Source organism: Phocoena phocoena, chromosome 2 (assembly GCF_963924675.1).
Source record: "Phocoena phocoena chromosome 2, mPhoPho1.1, whole genome shotgun sequence".
NCBI lineage: Eukaryota > Metazoa > Chordata > Mammalia > Artiodactyla > Phocoenidae > Phocoena > Phocoena phocoena.
This window is the reverse complement of record NC_089220.1, coordinates 122,787,788-122,814,842: the sequence shown is the minus strand read 5'-3', so window position 1 is coordinate 122,814,842 and position 27,055 is coordinate 122,787,788. Positions and strand designations below refer to the sequence as shown.

At 44.2% G+C, this 27,055-nt stretch overlaps 1 protein-coding gene across 1 annotated transcript in view; it reads left to right on the top strand.

Annotated features, from left to right (window-relative positions):
• The window catches only part of ATP10A (ATPase phospholipid transporting 10A (putative)), a 174,617-nt gene that overhangs the window by 98,325 nt on the left and 49,237 nt on the right, over positions 1-27,055 (top strand). The window contains exon 3 of the mRNA XM_065870996.1: positions 15,320-15,405. Coding sequence (XP_065727068.1) covers positions 15,320-15,405 — 86 coding nt within the window. The remainder of the gene's footprint in view (positions 1-15,319; positions 15,406-27,055) is intronic.

Below are 27,055 nucleotides of genomic sequence, written 5' to 3'. Positions count from 1 at the left end.
TTAGGCTGTCTTCATTTCTTTTTTCTTTATTCTGTTCTGCAGCAGTGAATTCCACCATTCTGTCTTCCAGGTCACTTATCCGTTCTTTTGCCTCAGTTATTCTGCATTGGTTCCTTCCAGTGTGTTTTCATTTTTCATTTCAGTTATTGTGTGTTTATCTCTGTTTGTTTGTTCTTTAATTCTTCTAGGTCTTTTTTAAACATTTCTTGCATCATCTTGATCTTTGCCTCCATTCTTTTTCCAAGGTTCTGTATCATATTCACTATCATTAGTCTGAATTCTTTTTGTGAAAGGTTGCCTATCTCCACTTCATTTAGTTGTTTTTGTGGGGTTTTTTTCTTGTTCCTTCATGTGTTACATTAGCCCTCTGCCTTTTCATCTTGTCTGTCTTTCTGTGAATGTGGCTTTTGTTCCACAGGCTGCAGGATTGTAGTTCTTCCTGCTTCTGCTGTCTGCCCTCTGGTGGATTAGTTTATCTAAGAGGCTTGTGTAAGTTTCCTGATGGGAGGGACTGGTGGTGGGTAGAGCTGGCTGTTGCTCTAGTGGGCAGAGCTCAGTAAAACTATAATCTGCTTGTCTGCTGATGGGTGGGGCTGGGTTCCCTCCATGTGGTTGTTTGGCCTGAGGCAGCCCAACACTGGAGCCTTCCTGGGCTCTTTGGTGGGGCTAATGGTGGACTCTGGGAGCGCTCACGCCAAGGAGTACTTCCCAGAACTTCTGCTGCCAGTGTCCTTGTCCTCACAGTGAGACAGAGCCACCCCCCGCCTCTGGAGGCGACCCTCCAACAATAGCAGGTAGCCTGTGTGGTCACTCGACCTTCCCCTGGGTCCCACTGTACACACCACTTTGTGTGTGCCCTCCAAGAGTGGAGCCTCTGTTTCCCCCAGTCCTGTCAAAGTCCTGTAATGAAATCCCGCTATCCTTCAGAGTCTGATTCTCTAGAAATTCCTCCTCCCGTTGCCGGACCCCCAGGTTGGGAAGCCTGACATGGGGATCAGAACCTTCACTCCAGTGGGTGGACTTCTGTGGTATAAGTGTTCTCCAATGTGTGAGTCACCCACCCAGCAGTTATGGGATTTGATTTTCTTGTGATTGAACTCCTCCTACCATCTCATTGTGGCTTCTCCTTTGTCTTTGGATGTGTTTTATCTTTTTTGGTGAGTTCCAGTGTCTTCCTGTTGATGGTTGTTCAGCAGTTAGTTGTGATTCCGGTGCTCTTGCAAGAGGGAGTGAGAGCACGTCCTTCTACTCTGCCATCATGAACCAATCTCTGATTTTTTCCTAATACCATACCAACCTTGAATGTTTGGACTACAACCACTTTCCTAATGTATTATCTTTTAATATATACTGTTGGGCTTAGTTTGCTAATGTTTTATTAAGAATATTTGCATAGTAAGATAGGCTTGTAATTTTCTGTTTTCATAATGTGTTTGTTGGGTTTCAGTATCAAGTTGATGTTGGCTTCAGAAAATAAGTTGGAAAGTGTTTGTCCTTATCGCTGAACAGTTTTCATCAGTGAGTGTTATTACTTCCTCAGATTTTGCTAAAATTCACTGGTGAAATCATCTGAATCTGAAGTTTTCTTTGTGGAAGATTTAAATATCTTTCAATTCATTAATGTGTAAATAACTAGAATGTTTATTTTTCTACTATAAATTTTAGTATTTTGTATTTCTCTAATAATCTGTTCTTTTCATTTAAGTTTCAAACTTATTGGCATACAGTTATACATATAATACCTTTAAACTTTTTGATGCCTGTAGGATCTATAGTGAAAACCTCTTTTTTATTCCTGTTATTTGTAATTTATACTCATTCTTTTCAAGCTTAGTCTTTCTGGGGTGGGTTAGTTATGATATTTGTACTTTTATTTTTTTCTATTATGTTTAATATAGCCTTCCTCTAACTTTCTTTAGATTTCATTTACTGTTTTCTAATTTTTGAGGTGGATGCTTATCTTGTTATTTCAGCTTTTAATACTTTTAATATATGCAAATAGGCTCTTAATTTCCCTGAAAGGAAGCAATATCCCACAAGTTTTGATACATAATGTATTTAATAGTATTTAGGTAAATACATGTCTTAATTTCTCTTGTGACTTTTTTCTTTGACCAATTGATTATTTAGAATTATATTCCATAATTTCAAAGCAAGTAGTCTTTTTAAAAATCATTTTCTTATGTATTCTGGTTTATTTGAATTCTATGTTCACTTTTTTGAGATTTGTTACTTGCTTTATGGCTCAGAAAGTGGTTAATGTTTGTAAATTTTGTGTCTGCACTTGAAAAGGATGTTCTACAGTTGTTGAGTGCAGTGTTTTATATTTATTTATTTATTTATTTATTTATTGGCTGTGTTGGGTCTTCATTGTGGTGTTCAGACTTCTCTTGTTGCAGAGCATGGGCTCTAGGTGTGAGGGCTTCAGTAGTTGTGGCACGTGGGCTTAGTTGCTCCATGGCATGTGAGATCTTCCTGGACCAGGGATCGAACCCATGTCCCCTGCATTGGCAGGCAGATTCTTAACCACTGAGCCACCAGGAAAGTCCGAGTGCAGTGTTTTATATATATACGTATATACCTATTCAGTTAAGTTTGTTAATAGTGCTGTTCAAATTTTCTGTACCTTCTGGGTTTTTTGACTGTCCTGTCAAATACTGAGAAAGGATTGTTAAAATCCCCCTATTAAGATTGTGGCTTTGTTTTGAAGTTATGTTATTTAGAGTTATTTTTATTTTCTTATGGATTGAACTTTTTATCATTTTGAGTTAACCCTTTTTATATGTAGATATGCTTTTTGATTCAAAATCACCTAGTCTAAGATTAATACAGGTACACTAGCTTTCTTTTTGTTACTCTTTGTCAGATATATTTTTCATCCTTTCACATTGTTTTCTGGTATCTGTATTTTTCTTACAAATACCATATTGTTGAGTATTTAATAAAATTCATTCTGACAATCTTTATGTTTTCCCTAAAAGATTTTACATGATTCACTTTTAATGTTACTGTTGGGAAGTATATTTGAGTGTGAAGATTCCATCTTTTATTTGTTCTGCCTGGACCATTTTCCGTTTTTCCTCCATTTTCGCCTGCTTTTAGATTAATTGAGAGGTTTGTTTATTTATTTATTTATTTATTTTTGCCGTGCCACATGGCTTGCAGAATCTTAGTTCTCTGACCAGGGATTGAACCTGGGCCCTTGACAGTGAAAGCTCCGAGTCCTAACCACTGGACAGACAGGGAATTCCCAATTGAGCGTTTTATTTTTCTTTCTCCAGTTGGGTTGGAAGTTATACATTCCTTTACTCTTATATTAGTGCTTGTATTAGAGATTACAGCATGCATCTTTGACTTATCAGTATTTAATAAATATGAATTGATTTTTATCCTTTTCCTGGACAATGCAAGGACTTTTTCTTTTAACATCTTTTTATTCTCTCTTAACTTATATGCTCTTATAGGTATGTGTTATAATTATAACTGTTTATAAATCCCCTGAGACATCATTATTATTGTTTAATACAGTCACCATGTATTTACATTTGCCCTCACATTTACCTTTTTGTTGCTCTTCATTCTTTCCTGCATCTGAACCAGGGCCATTTTTCCTTCTCTTTGAAGAGCACTATTTAGATTTTCTTTAGTTCTAGTCTGCCAGTGACACTCTCAGTTTCCTTTTAAGATTTTATCTTCTTTGGTCTTCAGCATTTTAGTGTCGTGTGCCTAGGTATAATCTCCCTTTACCTATTTAAGGTTTATGGATCTGTGGTTTGGTGCTTTTAATCAGATTTACTAAATTCTCAGCTATTATTTCTTCAAATATTCCTCCTGCATAATTCATTCCCTCCTTCCCAATGACAAATATGTCAGCCTTTCCCCCTTTCTCCTCTGTGTCTCTTACCCTGTCTTCTGTTAGCTTTCAACCTCTAGTCTCCCAATGCCTTATTCTATTTTTTTTCTAACTTTTCTTCTAGTGTAATAATTTTCTCTTCAGCTTTACCAAATCTTCCATTGAACCAGTCATCAAGCTTGTAATTTTTTTTCAGGTCTAGTTCATTTTTTGTTTGTTTAACTTTTATTGAAATATAGTTGATTTACAATGTTGTGTTAGTTTCAGGTATACAGCAAAGAGATTCAGTTATACATACATATATACATATATATATATATATATATATATACACACACGTATATTCTTTTTAGATTCTTTTCCATTATAGGTTATTACATGATATTGAGTATAGTTCCCTGTCCCTGTCCTTGTTGGTTATCTATTTTATATATAGTAGTGTGTATATTTTAATCCCAAACTCCTAATTTGTCCCCCCCTTTCCCCTTTGGTAACCATAAGTTTGTTTTCTTTGTCTGTGAGTCTCTTTCTGTTTTGTAAACAAGTTCATTTGTATCATTTTTTTAGATTCCACTTATAAGTGGTATCATGTAGTATTTGTCTTTCTCTGTCTGACTTACTTCACTTAGTATGATAATCTCCAGGTCCCTCCACGTTGCTGCAAATGGCGTTATTTCATTCTTTGTAATATTCCATTGTATGTATGTTCCACATCTGCTTTATCCATTCATCTGTTGATGGACACTTAGGTTGCTTCCATGTCTTGGCTATTGTAAATAGAGTTGCTATGAACATTGGGGCGCATGTATCTTTTTGAATTATGGCTTTCTCCAGATATATACCCAGGAGTGGGATTGCTGGATCATCTGGTAACTATTTTTAGTCTTTTAAGGAACCTCCAAACTGTTTTCCATAGTAGCTCCACCAATTTACATTCCCACCCACAGTGTAGGAGGGTTCCCTTTTCTCCACATCCTCTCCAGCATTTATTATTTGTAGGCTTTTGATGATGGCCATTCTGGCTGGTATGAGGTGTTCGTTTGTTTAAATCTGTTAGGTCATTTGTTATAGTTTCTAGCTCTTCTAAGTGTCAGTCTGGTCAATCTTGTCTTTAGCTTCAGGATCATTGCAAGCATGGTAATTTAAAGTCCCTATAAACCTGATCCTATTCTTATTTTTGTTGGTTCTTATTGTATGATACCTTATCTTGTGTTGTGCTTGGTTATCTCTGAGTATGTGTCTGACATTGTACTTGGAAATTTATTTCTTATAAATAATTTGAGGACTAGGATTATATGTTTTTTTTTTTTTTTATTAAGTGAGGACTTTGTTTTGTTCATTATCTGGGAGTTCCCGCAATCTGGAATGACCTTAATCCAGTGCCAGTTCGTGATATTTTCTGGGCCACCCAGTTGACCCTAAGCTGAGGAGCAGTTTGCACAAAGGCTCACTCTTACTTCTGGTTCACTGCCAGGCCCCAGTGAGTTCTATGGTAGCAGAATAATAGCCCCTCACTTTCGCCCATGTCTTAATCCCCTGGACCGGGGAATATGTTGTGTTACATGACAAGGGGAAATTAAAGTTGAAAATGGAATTCAGGTGGTTAATCGGCTGTCCCTGAGGTGAGGATAATACCACTAATTATCCTGAACTATTGAGGCAGTCTCCTAGTAATTACAGGGGCCCTTAGAAGTGAAAGAGGAGGCAGGATAGTGAATGCCAGATGCAGCGCGAGAAAGACTCCATCCCCAGGTGCTGACTTTGAAAATGGAAGGAAGCTGTGAGTGAAGGAATGGGAAGGGCCTCGAGAAGCTGGAAGAGGCAAAGCAGTGGATTTTCTCCTAAAGCCTTCAGAAGGAACACAGCAACATAGTCCTCTAGATACCTTGGTTGCTCAGTGAGGCCCCTTTCCAACTTTTGACCTCCAGACCTGGAAGATAGCACATGTGTTACAGCAGAGGGAGGAAACTGGCTCAGGTCCTGCACTCACCACTGGTCTCATTAGCTCCACTCATTTCTCTACTATCTCTTTTAGAGACCAGAGACTCCCTGAAGGAAAACGAGGCCCCAAAGATCTGTCCCAACTCTCCAGATTTTTGTCTTTTCTAGATTTGATTCTACTTCACCTTCTTGTTAAATCTCTGATACCTTTGGGCAGTCGTTTTTAATATTTTGTCCAGTGTTTCTATTTGCCCCGAGCTGGACGTTTGGTCCAAATTGCCTATCTTTCAAGCTGGGCATTTTTTTTCTCTCTCTTGAATTCCAATGAGTGAACTAGTCTGGTTGCGCTTTAGAGTTCTACTTTCCTGCTGCCCTTTTGGTCATTTCCCAGGTTAGTGAAGGGCTCCTTAGCTGACCTCCTTTTGTATCCTCCATCCTGATTTTCTTCTAACACCAGCAGTATGACTCTCTCCTACATGGTTACCCTTGGGAGCTGCCCTCAGAATCCACTTGGTTATAAATGCACCCAGGTTTCAGTTCCCTTCAAGCCACCTTGTGAGAGGTGGGTGCCTTTTTTTCCAGTTGGGCTGTCTGCTCAGTGATCTCCAAAACGGGACAGGTTCACACCCGCTGCCCAGTCTGTGCCTACATGTCACACATCACCTTTGGTGATGAAAGAGGGACTGGAGGCCTGTGGTTGGTGTGAATGAAAAATATCCCCTGCTATATCAGTAAAAAAAAAGGATGTTGCAGCCATCAAGCCATCACCTTAGGGACAGTGAGCCCTGAGGGAACTCAGGATGGAAACAGTGTTTGCCTTGAAGCCACTCTCACCCTCACCCCAACAGCCTGCCTGAAGAAACTCAGGATGAGAAAGCACAGGCTACCTGGCCCCAGATAGCTGAGATGCATGTCAAAGGAATGATTTCAGTGAGCCCAGACTCTTGCATCTTTCCCTTACAGAGAAAAGCACCAAATTCCTTAACTTGATATATCTGGTTTTCTTTAATCAACAGTAATCTTTTGATGTTCCGACTACCTGGTCTTTTGTTACAAAAACTACTATATATCTTGGCCACCCCACCCCACCTGTTCAGAATGGTTCTTCAGTGTTATCTGAGATGCTGTGTCCTGGTCGTGAAGTCCTCAGAATGTACTCGGAATGAAACACAACTCTGAACTTTTAGGTTGTGCATTTTTTTTCAGTTGACATTGGGAAGCAGACAGGCTGGCCTGTCACCTGGCAGAGCAGAGCAGATCAGCAGCGCCGATCCAGATGTGTTTTATGCAGTGGCACCGTGTTGGATTAAGTACAGATTCTTTAAGAGGGCTATTTTAAAGAATGGCCCTCATTTAGGTTTCGAAGTTGGTTTTCTATAAAAACAACTCTATTGCTTAACTGTCTGAAAGCATAGCCAGCCCTTAGATACTCTTTACACTTTTGATTTTTTTTAAAAAATGGCACCTCTGCTGGCAGTCACAGCCTACAGAGGCAGCATGGAGCATTTGTAGCGAGAGGGAAAGAAAGCCTTTTAATTTTGAGAATTCAGGCTCAAACCCAGCACTCTGAGCCTTTGTACTTGGCCACCATCTAAACTAAAGCTTTGAGGCTTTTTGACTGTGAACCAGCAAGGCGACAAGGGAACAAAGGAGGAAAAGGTAGGGAAGGAAGGGAGGGCTGGCTTGTGCATTTTTAAGTCAGATTTAACAAATGAAAGCCTGGCTTTCTACCTTCACACAAAGGGAAGTCTAGTGCAGGTACTTGTGGCAGGAAAATTTGCAATTGGAAAAAGAAGGCCTCAGCCCAGACACCCCTCGATCAGGTCTCTATCAGCTGTCAAAGACGCTGAGGTTCGGAAGCCTCCTGTGAGGCCCGCTGAGGCCCTGATGCCTGTCTGCTGTCCCTGTCAGCTTTGTTTCCCTGGAGACACTGATGGATCAGGAGCCGGTGTGGCACTCAGAAAAATCGTCACATTCTGGACTGCCTGCCATCCAGGGCCCTGTCACCAGCTGCTGTGCCAGCCTCCTTATGCACTTATGAATCTAGGACGTGTTAAATGATAGTCAAACTCCTGCAATTGTAGATTAGTCACTTAAATGTGTTTTGTGATCATTTCTATTCTATTTCTGTTTGTATTGGGCATAAACTCCCAGTGTTACACTGAACTATGAAACCAATTGGAGAGAAGATTCTTTGGTTGAAGACTCCTTATACATTTGGCTTCTCCTGCCCCCAGGACCAGAGTGCCTTTGGTTTCATTCAGGTTTTTAGTTATTTAATAAAATCTGATTGATCAGGGGACACCCTGCCATGAGCCAGGGAACACCGTGGTAGATGATTTCTTTCCCATTTCAGGGTAACTGACTGAAAATATTGATTTGGCAATCTAATCTTTGCAGTAAATAAGTAAATTCATTCATTCATTCAGTATTGGGCCGTCTGCCCTCTTTTGAATGCCCACAGCACTGACAGGCGTGTAGTAAATACAAATTGTACTAAAAATGGAAAATAAGAGTTGGGGTAGTTATTCCATGCATTTGGGTTAAATGTTTTGCCTAAATTAATGCAGGTATTGTTCACCCATCATCAATAAATAAGCAGCCAAATTAGAGGCTATGAAGAGATCATTTGATATTGCTACCCTCACACTTGTAAAAGAGGAACTGTGCTTTCTGGAACACAGAGAGGCCCTACCGGGCCCCCTGGCAGCCCCATCTGCCTTAGCATCAGGTGAGGGGTGTCTGGTAATCAAGGGGTCCAGGCCTCCAAGGGCTCAGCACGGAGCTCTGGGTCTATTCGGGAGCTTGTGGTACATGAGATCCTTGAGGAATAAGCATCTGTCACCCCTGGGTCATGTGTGCACCAGACCCTGTGCTGGTCTTGAGGAAACAGAAGTCCTGTCCTCAGAGAATCTGAGGTCTAGGGAAGGAGCAGTGTGTGTGGGGGCCATGCAAGCACAGAGTAGCAGTACCCTCCTGCCCAACCTAAGGCAGGGGGCTGTCCACATCCTGCAGTACAGGGGGCGGTTAGCCAGGTGGAGTCAGGTGGGAGGGCAAAGGACGCCATGTGGAAAGGTGTGGGCCTCTCCAGGGCCCCTGAGTGCAGGAACGGGTGCCAGGAGGGATGGGGGCAGCCAACAGGGTCACCTCGGGGCCCCCTGGGCAGAGCCTGGCTGCAGCATGGAGGTGCAGATCTCATTCCATAGTGCAGCAGCCGAAGTAGGGTGATCAGCCTTCAAAGGCCACTGTGGGGCAGTGATGTTGAGGCTGGAGGTGGAGGGGAACCCTGAGTCCCTTGTGTGGAGGAGATCGTGACAGACCACAGGACACAAAGGGCGTCTTCAGGATGGGGGTCCCAGAGGCAGAGAATAGAAGGAGCTCATGCATGCCCAGGTCTGGCCGCTGGTGCAGGAGGTGGTATTGCCAGGCTCTGTGGATCCTCTCACCAGCCTCCTTTGGGACCCAGAGACCAAGACAACACAGCCTCACTCTGAAGTCTCCACAGGGAGATCCAGGTGAGGTTCCTGCTGGCGGCACCTGCTTGTCCCATCGGCAAAGCAATGTAAACTGGTTTATGTAACATTTTAATTTTTAAATTATTTTTTAATTTTTAAAATATATTTATTTATTTTTTGCTGCATTGGGTCTTTGTTGCTGTGTGGGCTTTCTCTAGTCACGGCGAGTGGGGCCTACTCTTTGTTGCGGTGCGGGGGCTTCTCGTTGCGGTGGCTTCTCTTCTTGAGGAGGACGGGCTCTAGGTGTGTGGGCCTCAGTAGTTGTGGCATGTGGGCTCAGTACTTGTGGCTCACGGGCTCAGTAGTTGTGGCTCGCGGGCTCTAGAGCGCAGGCTCAGTAGTTGTGGCACACAGGCTTAGTTGCTCCGCAGCATGTGGGATCTTCCTGGACCAGGGCTTGAACCCTTGTCCCCTGTATTGGCAGGCTGATTCTTAACCACTGCACCACCAGGGTAACTTTTTTTTACCACCAGGGTAACACCACCTATATAACTTTTTTATGATAAAAAATAATGTCTCTTCTTTAATGGACTATAAATGGCCTTTTTCAGACATCGCTCCTTCTGTTTTAGGATGGAGGAAGTCCACTTTTGCTTTTACAGAGTATTTATTAGTCATTCATTTAATGCAGTGGTCCCCAACCCCCAGGCTGTGGACCGGTAATGGTCCAATGCCTGAACCATCCCCCACCCAACCCCACACTACCCCCATCCGTGGAAACATTATCTTCCACAAAACCAGTCCCTGGTGCCAAAAGGGTTGGGGACCACTAATTTAATGCAAATGTGAAACACAAGATTGATGACAGAATTTTGCACAGCAAAGGAAACCATAAACAAGATGAAAAGACAACCCTCAGGATGGGAGAAAATATTTGCAAATGAAGCAACAGACAAAAGATTAATCTCCAAAATATACAAACAGCTCGTGGAACTCAATATCAAAAAAACAAACAACCCAATTAAAAAATGGGTGGAAGACCTAAATAGACATTTCATCAAAGAAGATATACAAGAGGCACATGAAAAGATGCTCAACATCACTAATTATTAGAGAAATGCACATCAAAACTGCAATGAGGTATATCACCTCACACCGGTCAGAATGGCCATCATCAAAAGATCTACAAGCTATAAATGCCAGACAGGGTGTGGAGAAAAGGGAACCCTCATACACTGTTGGTGGGAATGTAAATTGATACAACCACTATGGAAAACAGTTTGGAGGTTCCTTAAAAAACTAAAAATAGAACTACCATAGGATGCAGCAATCCCACTACTGGGCATATACCCTGAGAAAACCATAATTCAAAAGGACACATGTACCCCAGTGTTCATTGCAGCAATATTTACAATAGCCAGGACATGGAAACAACCTAAATGTCCATTGACAGGTGAATGGATAAAGAAGTTGTGGTACATACATACAATGGAATATTACTCAGCCATGAAAAGGAACGTAACTGGGTCATTTGTAGAGATGTAGATGGACCTAGAGACTGTCATACAGAGTGAAGTAAGTCAGAAAGAGAAAAACAAATATCGTATATTAATGCATATATGTGGAATCTGGAAAAATGGTACAGATGAACCTTATTTGTAAGGCAGGAATAGAGACGTAGATGTAGAGCACAGACATGTGGACACAGGAGGGGAAGGAGAGGGTGGGATGAATTGGGAGATCAGGATTGATGTACATACACTACCATGTGTAAAATAGATACCTAGTGGGAACATGCTATAAAGCACAGGAAGCTCAACTTGGTGCTTTGTGATGACCTAAGGGGGTGGGATGGGGGTGGGTGGGAGGGAGGTCCATGAGGAAGGGGATATAGGTATACATATAATTGATTCACTTCATTGTACAGCAGAAACTAACACGACATTGTAAAGCAATTATACTCCAATTTTAAAAAAGAAAAAGAATCTTCCTGGTGAATCAAACGTTCATTCAGCGACTGGTCTGGGTACTGCATTCGATACCAGACTCCCCTGTGTGGTTGAACCAGGGACATGGCACCTACGCAGGTAGCTGTTCTACCTGAGAGGGTGCCAAGTGTCAGGAGGATGTGGGAGCTGGGCATCTGTGGAGGGAAGAAGGAGGGACCACAATCTGGGGTGACTTGGCCCACAAGGTTCTCATCTGCCACAGTTTCTAGAGAAATACAAGTTCAAAGGCAGGGGCCAGGGGTCTCCCCTGTGTCACCACCCTGCCTCTTCTTTCCCACCTACCTAATGAGGTCAAATCACTTCATCCAAAGAAGCTTGAGAAATGTTTGCAGCAGAAACCACGTGCATTTTATTGCCAGTAAGGTGCTTGTTTGGATATGTAGGCTCTGCAGTGAATGATGTCAGCTGCACTTGGCCCAAGATGCCAGGTGTGCTGTGGCCAAGCTGCAGAGAGAGTGGGCGGCATGGCTGAAGGCCTGCTGGTGTGACGGTATCCTCGTGGATCATGCTGCTTCTGCAGCGCCTTCCAGTACCAAGGCCATTGCAGGCGGTGGGGGTGGGTGGGTAGTTAGAATCACCTCTGCATTCATGGAACTGTGAATTCACAGGGCTCCGGAGATCTTGGAGAGCCAAGTCTAAATGCCAAGAGGTCTGCACTTCTTAATCAGAAGAACTAGGAGTAAATCCCAGGGCTCCTGATTTTTTTACTCCGGTTTTCGGTGAACTGTGCTAACTACATCCAGGGGCATTGCTGAAGATGGGAAGGGGGTACATTTAATTGACGTATGTTTTTGAAAACATTCAAACTTTGACATGTTTGTTTCTTTGGTAATTTCTGTGGAATCAGTTGTACACTTTCTGGCTTATACATACGTTATCGAAAAGATAATGCAAGATAGTCTTGGTGAGGTCGGCGGCTGAGCTGGATATCTGAGAGGCCAAGGAGCTTCCCTCACTTGCTCCAAGGTCGCTTGACCTTGGGCATGGTCCTTAATTACCCCACATTAAAGGTAGTTTGAAAACCAACCTCATTCGGCGGTGGTGAACACCGCTTAGCAAAATGCCTGGCAGTAGGTGACCTATAAAACATTGTAGCTGCAATTGATGATTATGATATAGATATCGGTACAGAGGTGCCCTCGGGTGAGTTAAGCGTGAGGCTCTCTGTATTTGTGCTGAAATTCCTGGATCTCTGAGCTAGGTGCTACTTGATGATTCATCTGTTTCTTCACAGTCAATTGTCAATGATTGTTTATATTTGCTTTCTTTAAACTTTTTTTTGTGGTAAAATACACATAACAACAAAACTTACAATTTTAACCCTTTTTTGTTGTTTTTTTTTTTTTAGATAGAGACTCTTTATTGCTTTGAACTTTTCTTTTCTTTTCTTTTCTTTTCCTTTTTTGGCACGCTGTGTGACTTGCAGGATCTTAGTTCCCTGGCCAGGGATTGAACCTGGGCCCTTGCCAGTGAAAGCACAGAGAGAAAGTGTGGAGTCCTAACCACTGGACAACCAGGGAATTCCCCATTTTAACTTTTTTTTAAATGTACAGTTCTGTGACATTAAGTACATTCACATTCTTGTGCAACAGTCACCACCATCCATCTCCAGAACTCTTTCATCTTCCCCAACTTTTTGTCTGCTTTTTCAAAAAATGGATTTAGCATGCTTGGGATGGAAGGGTAGACTGGACCTTCTGTCCATGCTCCGGTACCAGGTCAACAGAAGGTTGGCTGTTGGATGACTTGGGCACTACCTTGAGGCCAGTTTGGCATGAAGGAGATGGGTAGATGATTGGATGGAGTGATGAATAAATATATTTCTTAAATGGGGTTATTAAGAGATTGCCAATTACTTTGGAAACAATCAAGGTAAGTAGAATTTTCTCATCCAAAGGGTGTGCTCTGGACATGAAACCCTTTTTAAATGGGAAACTCAGAGATGGTCTCTGTATTAGTTTGTTAGGGCTAGGAGTGGCCCAAACAACAAATTTATTTTCTCACAGTGCTGGAGGCTGCAGAGTCCAAGGTCAGGGTGTCCACAGGGCTGCTCTCTTTGAAACCCCTCTCCTTGGCTTGTAGATGGGTGTCTCTTCCCTTTTTCTTTTCACAGTCTTCCCTCAGTTTGTGTCTGTGTCCAAATTCCCTCTTCTTATAAGTACACCAAGCAGATTGTATGAGGGCTAACCTTGATGATCACATTTTACCTTAATTATCTTTGAAAAGACCCTATGTCCAAATACAGTCACATTCTGAGGTACTGGGGTTTAGGACTTCAATGTATGGATTCTGGGGGTGGCGTAAGGAGACACAGTTTAACCCATAACAGTCTCTAAAAATCCCTCCAGCTCTAAAAATCCTCCCCAGTTCCAGACAAAGCAGAGGAGGCCAGGCACCCCATGCCCTGGGGATGCACATTCCCCAAAGGCACATGGTTATTAGTAGAACATTACAAATGCAGCTCTGAAGCCCCAGAGACAGAATGTTCTACCATTTCTGAGCCATGCACATTACATTTTTCTTAGAGAGAAAGAATCATAAACAGAGACAGAGTATTTTAAGCCTACCCTCCCTGTCTGCCAAGAATAACCCTGGTGTGCTGCAGAACTCCCTCCCTTCATGGCCGTCCTGGGCACTGTATCTGCAGATGTCTGCTCTGGAAAAGTCAGCCAACTGGCTTCAAGAGAAGCACAAGGCTTGAAATAAACACCACTTCTCCAAGCATAGCCTTACTCTGGAACAGAGCCAGAGGCCATTTCAGTCCACGGAGAGAGGGGCCGATGGCTAATGAAACTTCAGGAAGAGCCTTTTAAAATGGCACTTTCCTTTCAGCTGTTGAATTGAGCTACTACTATGTAGTGAGTTCTTTTAATGTACATGCTATACGGGAAAACAGTCAGGACAGACTTTTGAGTCATTGCCTTTACAGCCGTATCCTGTCCCAGGGAGGGCATTGTTTCGCTGGAGTAATAGTTATCTGGGTGGGTATCAACAATGTTTATGGTATTCCTTTGATTTTTAACCAGTTGCACTTCTTTTTTTTTTTTTGCGGTACGCGGGCCTCTCACTGTTGTGGCCTCTCCTGTTGCGGAGCACAGGCTCCGGACGCGGAGGCTCAGCGGCCATGGCTCACGGGCCCAGCCGCTCTGCGGCATGTGGGATCTTCTCGGACCGGGGCACGAACCCGTGTCCCCTGCATCGGCAGGCGGACTCTCAACCACTGCGCCACCAGGGAAGCCCCAGTTGCACTTTTTTTGTGACACTATGCTTGCGTGAGGAAAGACAAGTCCTTTTTTTTTTTTTTTTTTAACCACGTGTGACACTCATGGAGAAAAGAGAGTGGCCAGCCTGATCAAAGCAAGCTGATTTTTAAAAACCCATAAATGTACTCAGTTATTTACACTAAAGACATATTCCCGGTATTTCTCTCCTCCCTCCCTACCACCCCCCTCCTCTCGCCCCTTCCCTCTCCCCACTCCTCATTTCTCCACTCGAGCCAGGACTTGCTTCATCTATCAGTGCCAAATTCTAAGTGAAGGACTTTCTTTGTGGTGAGCTGTCATTTTTTTCATCAAGCAGAATAATAAAGAAATTGGTGGCTGACACATTGATTATTTAACTGTTTTTCCCCAAATATCTGTGAAGAATTTTTAGCGCACATTGAGGAAGTGATATTTTTATTCTAAGTTCCTATTTTCCAGATGGAATCTGCTTCTCTAAATCTGTGTAGAAAGTTGGAAGGTGCTGGTCTGTCTCAAGAAACTCACGCATTTCTTCCCGTCACTAGTGGCTTCCCTCTTATACCATATGTGCTTAATTTGCGTTAGAGCTACAGTTCTATGGGCTCACTGTCATTCACTGTAAAAACAAAGATGCACAGGCCAAGTGCTCTGTGTGGGGTGTGTGTGTGTGTGAGAGAGAGAGAGACTCTGCACAGGTTACAAGGCAGAGTCCTTCTTCATGGAATGTTCCTGCTGTGGGTGGGAGACAGAGAAGCAAGTGCCTTTTAGATGGACAGGCTGAGCTCAGATCTCTCTAATGTGTATGTGCTATTATTTTAGGTCTCCGAATTCAATCCTTTGACGTTCACCAGTGTAATCGAGTGTGAGAAGCCCAACAACGACCTGACTAGGTTTCGTGGGTGCATGTGAGTATCAGACCTCTGCCTGGGCTTCCCCTTCTGTTTGACAGACTACATGTACATATGTGGTCAACCCTTGAGCAACACGGGTTGGGGGAAGCCAACCCCCACCCAGTTGAAAATTCACATGGTCAGTGTCGATGGGGGATTGGTTCCGGGACCTGCCAGGGATACCAGAATCCATGGATGCTCAAGCCCTGATAGTCTGCCCTCTGGATGTGCGATTCTGCATCCATGGATTCAGCCAGTCTCGGATGGTGTAGTACTGTGTTTATTGAAAAAAACCTGTGAATAAATGGAACTGCACAGCTCAAACCCGTGTTGTTCAATGGTCCACTTTGTATACTATATAGTATACATATATATATATATATATATATAGTACTATATATATATATAGTACTATATATATATATATATATTCTTTGCCACTTGGTGCAGCCTTTGAGGAATGTTGCCCTGCACCTGAGCTCATGGGGCTGCTTGGTAAGAGCCTGTCAGCAGTAGAAGTTTGTCAGATCCCCTCCCTCTAGCAGCCAGAGAAGGTGGGGATGTGGGAAAAAAGGTTGACTACATGTGGCCCCATAAATGTAAGCACAGGCCCCAGGCAGGAGGAGCCTGCCTGGAAGTTCATTCCTTCATTCATGCACTCAGCCATTGAACAAGTATTTGCTGAGCACCTACTGTGTGCTAGGCTCTTTTCAAGGCTCTGGGGATAACACAGTGAACTGAATAGAAAAGAAATTTCTGCCTTCATGTTTATTTCACTCTAGTTAGAGAGACAGTAAACAAAATAAGAAGTCCTAGAGCATGTTAACTTGTCCAGCTCCTTGCTCCAAAACAGAGAGACAAGAAAGGTAGATGAATGACATTGGATTGGCCATCTGTTGGTCCTTGTTGAAGCTGGGCTGGGGGTACATGGGAAGTATGGACTGGTATCTCTGCTTCTGTGAACAGTTGGAAATTACCATAATCGTGTTAATAGTTGTGCACGACTTGGCTGGGCAGTGTGGGGAAAAGGGAGGAGGGAGAGAACAGGGTGTAGCGTGGAGTTGTGGAGCCTGTTGGGGGCAGTGGGGGTGCCCCCCCACAGAGGGAGCCAGCTGTGTGGGCATGAGCCTGGGGGCCACAGGTGTGACCTGGAGAATTGGGACCTCCCACGGCTGTCCGGCTCTGAGGGCCAGCTGACCAGGATGCTGCTTAGTGGTCCAGGTGCAGCGTGGGTGCCTAGGACACACAGGTAACACAGGCGCTCTGCTCCTGGAGGGGCTCCACTGCTGAGAGCTTTTGGTGTGAGGTCAAGTCTTCTGCTTTGCTGACATGTCCAGCAATGTTTCCTTTGCCCAGCACGCAGCAGGCTTCCCATCATGTTGCGGGGCAGGGGGAGAGTCAGTGAATGAAAAGTGTGAACAGCGAAGGGCCAGATACTGCCTGTCACCTGCTGAAATTGCGGGTACTTGTCTGAGGATCGACTAGAACTTGAAAGTGTTAGATCACCCCTTAAAGGAACCAGTTAAAGGAGAGTAAAAACTCATTAGAAAAATACTAAAATGTCATCTGTAAAATTTGGGGGAAGATACTCAGCTGTCCGTCCGAAACTGGTCTGCTGTGGGTTTCTCAGCCCCTGTGGCCCCCCTGGGCTTCACACACGTGGCACCGTCCTCTGCACCACCCCAAATCTCCCGGGTCAGGCGGGCAGAACAGAGCAGATGCTGGATCCACAGACCCTGAAATGACTACTGTGAAGGAGGTGGAGGCAGCCTCTAGGGAGAATGTTCTGTGGACATTCTTGCTGATGGGGTAATTTTTTGGTGCCAACTCTCCCAAAGGAAAAAGCTAGACCTCCTTCTCCTGACTATACCCTGGCCTGTGCTCTCCTTCTCTGTGGGGCCTCTGGAGCCCTGTTCTCAGACCACTCCTCACACTCTTGTTGCCTGCCCAAGACTTGGATTAGCGCTGCAGGGGGTTTAGCCCCAAGTCAGCAGCTCTTGGTCCTGCCCTTGGGAGCTACCTCTGTGTTAAACAAGGGTATTGACCAAGTCTGGCTTAGTGCTGAGGCTGGCAGGCTCTGGAGCCCACGCTTTCCAGCAAGATAGCTCTGGCAAACTACTGAACATTACTCATCTGTATAATGGGGAGAATCCAGGAGCCCCCTTGTGTCATGGGTGCAAAGCTTTGTCAGTTTAATACATGGAAAGCTTTCAGAAGGGTGGGTGCTTAATAAACGTTGGCTACTATTATGGTCATTGCTGCCGTTGTTAACATTTCTTTGACCAAATTACTATATAGTAATATATTATTACTATCATACTATAGAGCAGGGAGAGAGACAGGTCAGGAGGGAGGCAAAGGCGAGAACTCAAATGTTCCCTGGGGAGGGGGATACAGTGGAAGAGGAGGCTGGGAGGATGGTTTGTCTACTATGTGTGGATCATGGGGAGCTATAGATGGAGGAGAGATGGGGTTTGGGATTCATTGCATTTGAGGAGCTGGCGAGTGCATTCGGTGGAGTGACAGAAAAAAAGTCTATGTGATAGGAATTCAGGGGAGTAGGCGCTAAAGACACAGGTTTGGGGAACCTCTGTCTAGAGGTTGTGTTTGAGGACGGAGAGACACCAGACCAACATGGGACAGAAGGCAAGAGAGAAAAGGAATGAAGACAAAGCAATCCCAACAGGCAGGAGCAGGATCCCTTGGGGATGTGGTTCCAAAGGCAACGCCCAGTGGAGGAGGCCCAGAGGGACATTTAGGAAGGAGGTCTGCCAGATGCTGGACTCCACAGGAACCTGGGAAAGGGGAGGGCCACACTGTTGGAGTAGAGCCCAGATTATAGGAGATGGAAGAGGAATTGTACTTTCAACCACTCTTTCTAGAAATGTGGTTTGAAAAGGAGGGACAGGGCCAGAGATGAAAACCTCCAAAAAAGAAGAGGGACACTTGTTAGGAAGAGAGAAAATAACAGAAGGCCAGGCTGGAGATCTTCATGGGGACCTCCATGCAAAGGGATTCAGTGATCCGGGAAAGGGGTGTCCCTTGGCCCCTCGCCCACCTGCAGCCCCTGCATTGCCTCCAAGCTGGCCCTCAGCTGACTTGGTGCCCCAGCTGCCTCTTTCTTGGGAAGACGGCCTCAAGTGGATAGCACTGTGCCTATGGCCAGCTAGGCTGACTTTGGCCGCTCAGAGAGATGCTGCCAGCAAGTGTTCCCAGCATGCATCCTTCTCGCTGGCACGTTGCCCAAGAAAGGCAAGAAGGGCAACTCTCCCCAGGTGACACCTCTTCCCACTCTGGTCCAGCCTTGTCATGCTTTCTCTTACTTTTCCCAGCAAGCCAACCTGCCCTGAGACTCATGCTATAGAGCCCGGCCAGTTCAGGCCTCTGCATGCCTAAACCTCCATGCGTTTGTGACTTGCTCTCTCTACCAGGTGATATTTGGGATTTGCTACAAGATTGTCAGGGTGCAGACAGGCCCCTCTCCCAGCTAGGCCTGTCCAGCCAGGAGCTCTGGAGGTTGGGTGTTGGTGGCAGTGTGTTAAAAGCTCTTCCCTCCGTGACTCGGGCTGAAGTCTCCAGGAAGAGTGCTGAGGGGAGGAGAGGGGAGGGCAGGTGAGCAGAGCCTCTGGGAGGGGCCTGGTCACCCCAGGTCCTGAGTCCTGCCTCTAGGCAGAAGGAAGGGAGGAGTCCCCAGCCCCGCTACTGGTCCTGATGCTCAGGGGTGGGGCTAACCTGGGTGGTAGAGCTGAGATTTAGACCCAGGGGGTAGACCAGCTGCTGAGCCAGTTCCCTGGTTTGCTGGCTCTCACTGTCTGCTCCTGGTGGCTTTCCTTCAGCCTAAACTCAGCTGCCGCCCTGTAGCCTCACTCACACTGGAGAACCCAGGACTATAGGCCACTGGACAGGCCATCAGATTTCACTCTTATTTGGACCAGTCCATCCAAACTGGAAACCTTAGCTGTTTGCAGCTGGAGAACTAAGCTTGCTTGGGGTCGTACCAAGAAGTCCCAAGTCTGAATTCCAGCTCTTCCCCTCCCCTGGGCAAGTGGCCTTAGGAAAGTTATCCTGTGTTTCCAAGCCCCGGCTTCCTCCTAATTCTGGAGAGAACAGTGGCTGACATTGAATGGAGTGAAAGACACAACGTGAATCAGAGCACTTCGTGCAAGAGGGTGGTGTCAGCCATGCTGTGTGGTCGCATTGGTGTGAAATGTCCACAGTAAGAATATCTTTAGAGGCAAAAAGTGGATTCGTGGTTTGCCACAGTTGGGGGGTGGGATGGGAATGGGGAGTGACTGCCAGTGGGTACAGGGTTTCTTTCTGATGAAAACATTCTCACATTAGCTGGTGGGGAGCACTGCACAAGGCTGTGAATATAAAAAACCCTGAACTGTACACCTTAAATGGGTGAGTTGCATGGTATATGAAATATAGCTCAAGCTGTTAAAATAAGAGTGTCAGATGCATCATTATTCAAGTGCACTTTAATGCCACTAGTTTTTAATGCAATCCCTGTAGTTAAGCACTTATGAAATCCTCAGAGACAGGAGCTGGAAATAACATCGTTCCCCACCTCTTCAGCTGCCCTGGGCCCTGGCAGCCCAGAGAGCCGCTGTGGATGGGGGCTCTGGCTGCTCAGGGCACCCTGCTTAGGTTGCTCAGCAACTCCAGGGCAGGACGATATGGGCTTTGAAGCCACCAGTCAATCAAACATTTTCACTTACTCCTAAAGAATAAATAAAGCAAAGAGGTTGGTTGGTTTCATCATCTGATATGAAATTCCATTTCCAGCTGTAAAGCCAGCTCCATTTCTTATCCTAAGTCCTCCATGGAGCAGGTTCTGGGGTCCCTCCCCGTGGGCCACAGAGCCTGCTTGACCACATGAGGCTTCAGGACACTGGCTGCCATCCAGAGCCCAGGGTGTGCTTGTTGGGGCATCACCCCCGCCCCCCAGGCAGATGGCATGCTCCAAGACTGTGATCACCCCAGGACACCCTGGCAGTTACCCCAGCCCCCCAGCCCAGCATCTGGATGGAGCTCTGTGTGGGTTTATATCCAAAATGTCCTCACTCCCAAGGACCAGGCTTTGAGATGACTTGTAACTGCATCAGCCAGACTCTAAAATCAGAATATTTTCATTTTACCTTAGCACCTTTAACTGATATTTACATCTCAAGAAAATCTAACATTGGCACAAAACACAGTCGGGTCATTTCTGTACTTACACAGATAAACAGAAACCTGAGCAACTCTTATTTTAAAGAAAATAATGCCTAGGACTCGGCAGTAGAGAAGCGGTTATCTCTCCTTCCATCCTCTCTACCTGTGTCAGTCGGATCCCTTCTGGAAACAGATCAGATGCTCAAATTTGAATGTGTGAGGCTATTAGCCAAGGGTCCATTTCTGCAGGAGGGGCTAGGGCTTAAGGCAGCCACAAGGGTTAGGAACAGCTGAGCTGTGGTCACCATGAGGCCCAGTGGTCCTGGGGGGGTGAGGGGAGTGGTCCCTGGGGACTCATGTCCAGGGGCCGCCTGGGAGGCTCACCACCTTGGTTGAGGGACACAACCAGCCCAGCACTCTCTCCTAGGAGGAGCCGAGACACGCTCCCATCCTCCCTCGCCTCTGTCCACGCCTCTGGTTTCCTTCTGACATCCCCATGGGCTGGACCACCCCAAAGCTAAGGGCCAGGCAGCCTCAGCATTTGCCAGGGACTGGGGTGGGCATGGGGTACAGGATGGAAGAATATGTGAGGAGCCCATCTTTACAAGCAGAGAGAGGGAAGCACAAAATACCACAGAGTCTCCTGGCTGTGGGGTCTGGGGAGCTTAGTGTTAGCAAAACATCTTCCTGAGGGCTGTAAAATGTGAGCCCAGGGTAGCAGGCCAAGCTCCCCAAGGCAGGACGCGCTGGGCCAACAGGCAGCGTGGGTAACAGGACGTGCAGCATGGGTGGCTGGGGCCAAGAACCTGCACAGGATGGGCCCGCCCAGGGTGCAGAGTGGCCGTGTGTGCCAGAGGAAGTCAGAGATCCTGCAGGATGCTCCCAGGAGAACACAGCACTCAAACCTGCACCCTGAAACATCGATCGGTGCCTGGGTGAGAAATGGACAGGAAGGGCCAAGGCTGGTGGCATCCAAGCCACAAGGGGTGCATCGAAGGCTGCAGTAGGGAAATTTGGAAGCCTGAATTAGGGCAGTGATGCACAGAGAGTGTGAGAAGAAGGTGGATTAAAGAAATAGCCAGTGAGTAGCGGATTCAAGATGGCGGAGGAGTACGAGGACGTGGAGTTCATCTCTCTCCACAGATGCGTCAGGAATACACCTATAGATGCAACAGTTTTCACAGAACACCTGCAGAGAACTAGCAGAAGACCTTGGACACCAGAAAGGACTATAAAGGTCCCTGCATAACTGTGTAGGACAGAAAAAAAGAAGGGAGAAGGAGGAGGAGAGGAAGCTGGACGGGACCTGCATCCTGGGGTGGGGGAGCTGAAGAAGAGGAGAGATTCCCAAATTCGGGGAAACCCCCTCTCCAACGGGGAGCCCCCTCTCTGATGGGGAATTCGATTGGGACAGAAGGGATGCATTTGAGGCTGTTGGAAGAGGGTGAAGTGGCCAATCTGTGGCAGACGGGACAGAGTGAGAAATAGACAGTCTGTACGTCCGTTCACGGGTGTGCAGGGGGGCTGGGAGCTGGTGTGTGGGGATTGGAGAACAGACCCAGAGCGAGAACTGCTGTTGGCTGTGGGGCGATGGACTGAAGGGATGGAATGGAGGAAATCCACAGCAGGAAATGCCTACGGTGGAAGACCGGACTGCCATGGAAACAGGGCACTTCTACTGAGTCACACGCAGGGGCAGGAGCCACTGTTGTAGCCTCTCTCTCCCCACACGACAGAGCCTGCCGACGACAATAAAAGAAACACACTCAGAGCTGGCCCTCACGCGCCTGTAGCTGGGCACCAGAAAAAGCCCTCACTATGGCCATATCTCTTGCACCCGTGACTGCTGGCTTTTTTGTGCATTTGGCGCTGCCAGGGCTCTGCGATCCAAGTAGTCATACCACCTCTGTGCCTGGTCCTCACAGGGACTGACCCAAGAGCTTGAAGGCAGCCTCAGGACTGGACTACTGTGGGTGGACCTCACACAGAGGTGGGGATAAAACCAAAGCTGAACCCCAGGGACAGGGTGGCTAAGGAAAAAGGTCAAAAATCTTTCTATCAGCTGTACAAGCTGAAGATTAAATCCCCACAATCAGCTAGGTAGTCCCTGTGTCTGTGGAATACCTGAGTAGGCAATGAGTGTTCCCACAAATGAAAACGGTCTAGCTCTGGCAGCTGTGGACTTTGGGGACAGCACATGCAGGAATCAGGCCAGATCAGAGTCTGAGTGGTCCCCAGAGCACCCACAGCAGGTCAAGAAACCAGCCCAGAGGCAGAGGAGAGGCTCCTGGGGAGGCGGAGGTGGGCTGTGGTTCATGGTGTGTGCAAGGACACTTACAGCGGAGACCCCAGGGAAACATAATTATTACTATTAATTCTATTTGTTTTGATTCATTCTGTTGTTGGTTCTAGCTTTTGTTGTTGTTGGGGTTTTTTTTTTTGTTTTTTTTTTCTTTCTCTTTTTGTTTGGTGGTGGTGTTTTAGTTTTTTTTGGTTTCTTGGGGTCTGCATGTTTTATAACGTTTATTTTTATATTTATTTTTACTTTGCTTTTCTTTGATTCTGTGTTCTTATTTTTTCTTCTTTAATATATTTTTTTCTTTTTTAAAAATATATTTCCATTTCTACTTTGCTTTTCTGTTGTCCTGTGATTTTTCCTTTTTTATTTTATTTTATCCTATTTTTTAATCCTATTTTTTGAAATCATTTTTATCAGTTTGTTCTGTTTCCTTGCTTTATTCTTCAGTAGGCACATTGCTTTGATTTTGTTTTTAGGTTATGTGTTTCTGTTGGTTCTAATCCTAATTGTTGGATTTCGTTTTTGAGTTCTTCTATTTGTCTGGTTATTCTCTTGCTTTTTGTTTTATTTGGCTCTGTTTTTGTTTTTTTTACATATGTGTTTCCTTGTCTCTGTTTTTGTTTGATTGATTTTGTTTTTACCATTTCTCTGGGGTTTTGTTTGTCATTTTTTAAATATATTTTCTATTTTCTTTTTTTAAAATTTCTGTTTCTATGTTGCCTTTCTTTTGTTCTGTCTTTCTCCTTTCTCTTTTTCTCTTTTTTTTTTTTTATCATTTTCATTGGTTTGTTTCTTTGCTTCATTCTTCCATTGGCACTCTGCTTTGATTTTGTTTTTTGGTTTTGTGTTTTTGTCAGCTTTCTTCTTAATTGGTGGATTTCATTCTTGGGTTCTTTTGTTTGTCTGGTTGTTCTCTTGCTTTTTGATTTATATGGTTCTGTTTTTGTTTTGTGTGTGTGTGTGTGTGTGTGTGTGTGTGTGTGTTTCCTTGTTTCTGTTTTTTTTATTTTACTTTTTACCATTTGGGGTTTTGTTAGTCTCTTTTTTTCTTTTTTGATCATCTTTATTGCTGGGATGAGCAACTTGCAGGGTTTGGCCCCTTGACCAGAAATCAGGCCTGAGACTCTGGTGGGGGGAGCACCAAGTCCAGGATGCTGGACCACTAAAGAATTCCCAGCCCCAGGGAAGACTAATCACCGAGAGCTCTCCTGGAGGCCTCTATCTGAATCCAGACCCGGCTCCACCCAACAGTCAGCAGCTCCCAGTGCAGGACGCCTCACACCAAACAACAAACAAGACAGGAACACAAACCCACCTATTAGCACACAGACTACCTAAAGTCATGCTAAGGTCACAGACACTCTGAAACACACCACCTGACGTGGCCCTGCTCATCAGAGGAAAATGGCTCAGCTCCACCCACCAGAATGTAGGCACCAACCCCTCCCATCAGGAAGCCTACACAAGACACTGGACCAATGCCACCAATGGGGGCAGAGAACAGAAGCAAGAGGAACTATGACCCTGCAGCCTAGGGAAAGGAAAGGACCAAATGCTGTAAATTAGACAAAATGAGAAGACAGAGAAATATCTTACAGGCAAAGGAGAAGATAAAAACCCACAAGACCAAATAAATGAAGAGGAAATAGGCAAACTACCTGAAAAAGAATTCAGAGTAATAATACTAAAGATGATCCAAAATCTTGGAAATAGAGAAAATACAAGAAACGTTTAACAAGGACCTAGAAGAACTAAAGATCAAACAAACAGTAATGAACAACACAATAACCGAAAGTTAAAATATAGTAGAAGGAATCTATAGCAGAATAATTGAGGCAGAAGAACGGATAAGTGAGCTGGAAGACAGAGAGTGGAAATAACTGTTGCAGAGCTGAATAAAGAAAAAAGAATGAAAAAAATGGAGGACAGTCTCAGAGACCTCTGGGACAACATTAAGCGCACCAACATTGGAATTATAGTCATCCCAGAAGAAGAAGAAAAAAGAAACGGGCTGAGAAAATATTTAAAGAGATTGTAGTTGAAAACATCCCCCAAATGGGAAAGGAAATAGTCAATCAAGCCCAGGAAGCGGAGAGAGTCCCATACAGGATAAACCCAAGGAGAAACATGCCAAGACATATATTAATCAAACTAACAAAAGTTAAACACAAAGAAAATTATTAAAAACAGCAAGGGAAAAGCAAAAAATAACATAAAGGGAATCTGCATAAGATTAACAGCTGATCTTTCAGCAGAAACTCTACAGGCCAGAAGAGAGTGGCACAATACATTTAAAGTGATGAAAGGGAAAAACGTACATCAAGATTACTCTACCCAGCAAGGATCTCATTCAGATTCGATGGAGAAATCAAAGCTTTACAGACAAGCAAAAGTTAAGAGAATTCAGCACCACCAAACCAGCTTTACAGTGAATGCTAAAGGAACTTCACTAGGCAGGAAACACAAGAGAAGGAAAAGACTTACAAAAACAAACCCCAAACAATTAAGAAAATGGCAATAGGAACATACATATCAATAATTACCTTAAATGTAAATGGATTAAATGTGCCAACCAAAAGACACAGACTGGCTGAATGGATACAAAAACAAGACCTGTATATATGCTGTCTACAAGAGACCCACTTCAGACCTAGGAACACATACGGACTGAAAGTGAAGAGATGGAAAAAGATACTCCATGAAAATGGAAATCAAAAGAAAGACGGAGTAGCAATACTCATATAAGAAAAAATAGACTTTAAAATAAAGACTATTACAAGACACAAGGAAGGAAACTATATAATGATCAAGGGATCAATCCAGAAGATATAATATTTGTAAATATCTATGCACCCAACATAGGAGCACCTCAACATAAGGCAAATGCTAACAGCCATAAAAGGGGAAATTAACAATAACACAATAATAGTAGGTGACTTTAACACTCCACTTACACCAATGGACAAATCATCCAAACAGAAAATAAATAAGGAAACACAAGCTTTAAATGACACATTAGACTAGATGGACTGAATTGATATTTATGGGACATTGCATACAGAAACAACAGAATATGCTTTCTACTCAAGTGCACATGGAACATTCTCCAGGATAAATCACATCTTGGATCACAAATCAAGCCTCAGTAAACTTAAGAAAACTGAAATCATATCAAGTATCTTTCCCAGCCACAATGCTATGAGACTAGATATCAATTACAAGAAAAAAACTGTAAAAAGTACAAACACATGGAGGCTAAACAATATGCTACTAAATAACCAAGAGATCCCTGAAGAAATCAAAGAGGAAATCAAAAATACCTAGAAACAAATGACAATGAAAACATGACCCAAAATCTATGGGGTGCAGCAAAAGCAGTTCTAAGAGGGAAGTTTATAGCAATATAATTCTACCTCAAGAAACAAGAAACATCTCAAATAAACAACCTAACCTTATACCTAAAGCAATTAGAAAAAGAAGGACAAAAAAAACCCCAAAGTTAGCACAAGGAAAGAAATCAAAAAGATCAGATCAGAAATAAATGAAAAAGAAATGAGGGAAACAATAGCAAAGATCAATAAAACTAAAAGCTGGTTCTTTGAGAAGGTGTAAAGAAAATTGATAAACCATTAGCCAGACTCATCAGGAAAAAAAGGGAGAAGATTCAAATCAAAAGAATTAGAAATGAAAAAGAAGTACACCTGACACTGCAGAAATACAAAGGATCATGAGAGACTACTACAGGCAACTATATGTCAATAAAATGGACAACCTGGAAGAAATGGACAAATTCTTAGAAAGGCACAACTTGCCAAGACTGAACCAGGAAGAAATAGAAAACTTGAACAGACAAATCACAAGCACTAAAATTGAAACTGTGATTAAAACTCTTCCACCAAACAAAAGCCCAGGGCCCGATGGCTTCACAGGAGAATTCTGTCAAACATTTAGAGAAGAGTTAACACTATCCTTCTCAAACTCTTACAATATAGCAGAGGGAGGGACACTCCCAAACTCATTCTATGAGACCACCATCACCCTGATAACAAAACTAGACAAACATGTAAAAAAAAAGAAAATCACAGGCCAATATCACTGATGAACATCCTCAACAAAATACTAGCAAACAGAATCCAACAGTACATTAAAAGGATCATACACCATGATCAAGTGGGATTTATCCCAGGAATACAAGGATTGTTCAATATA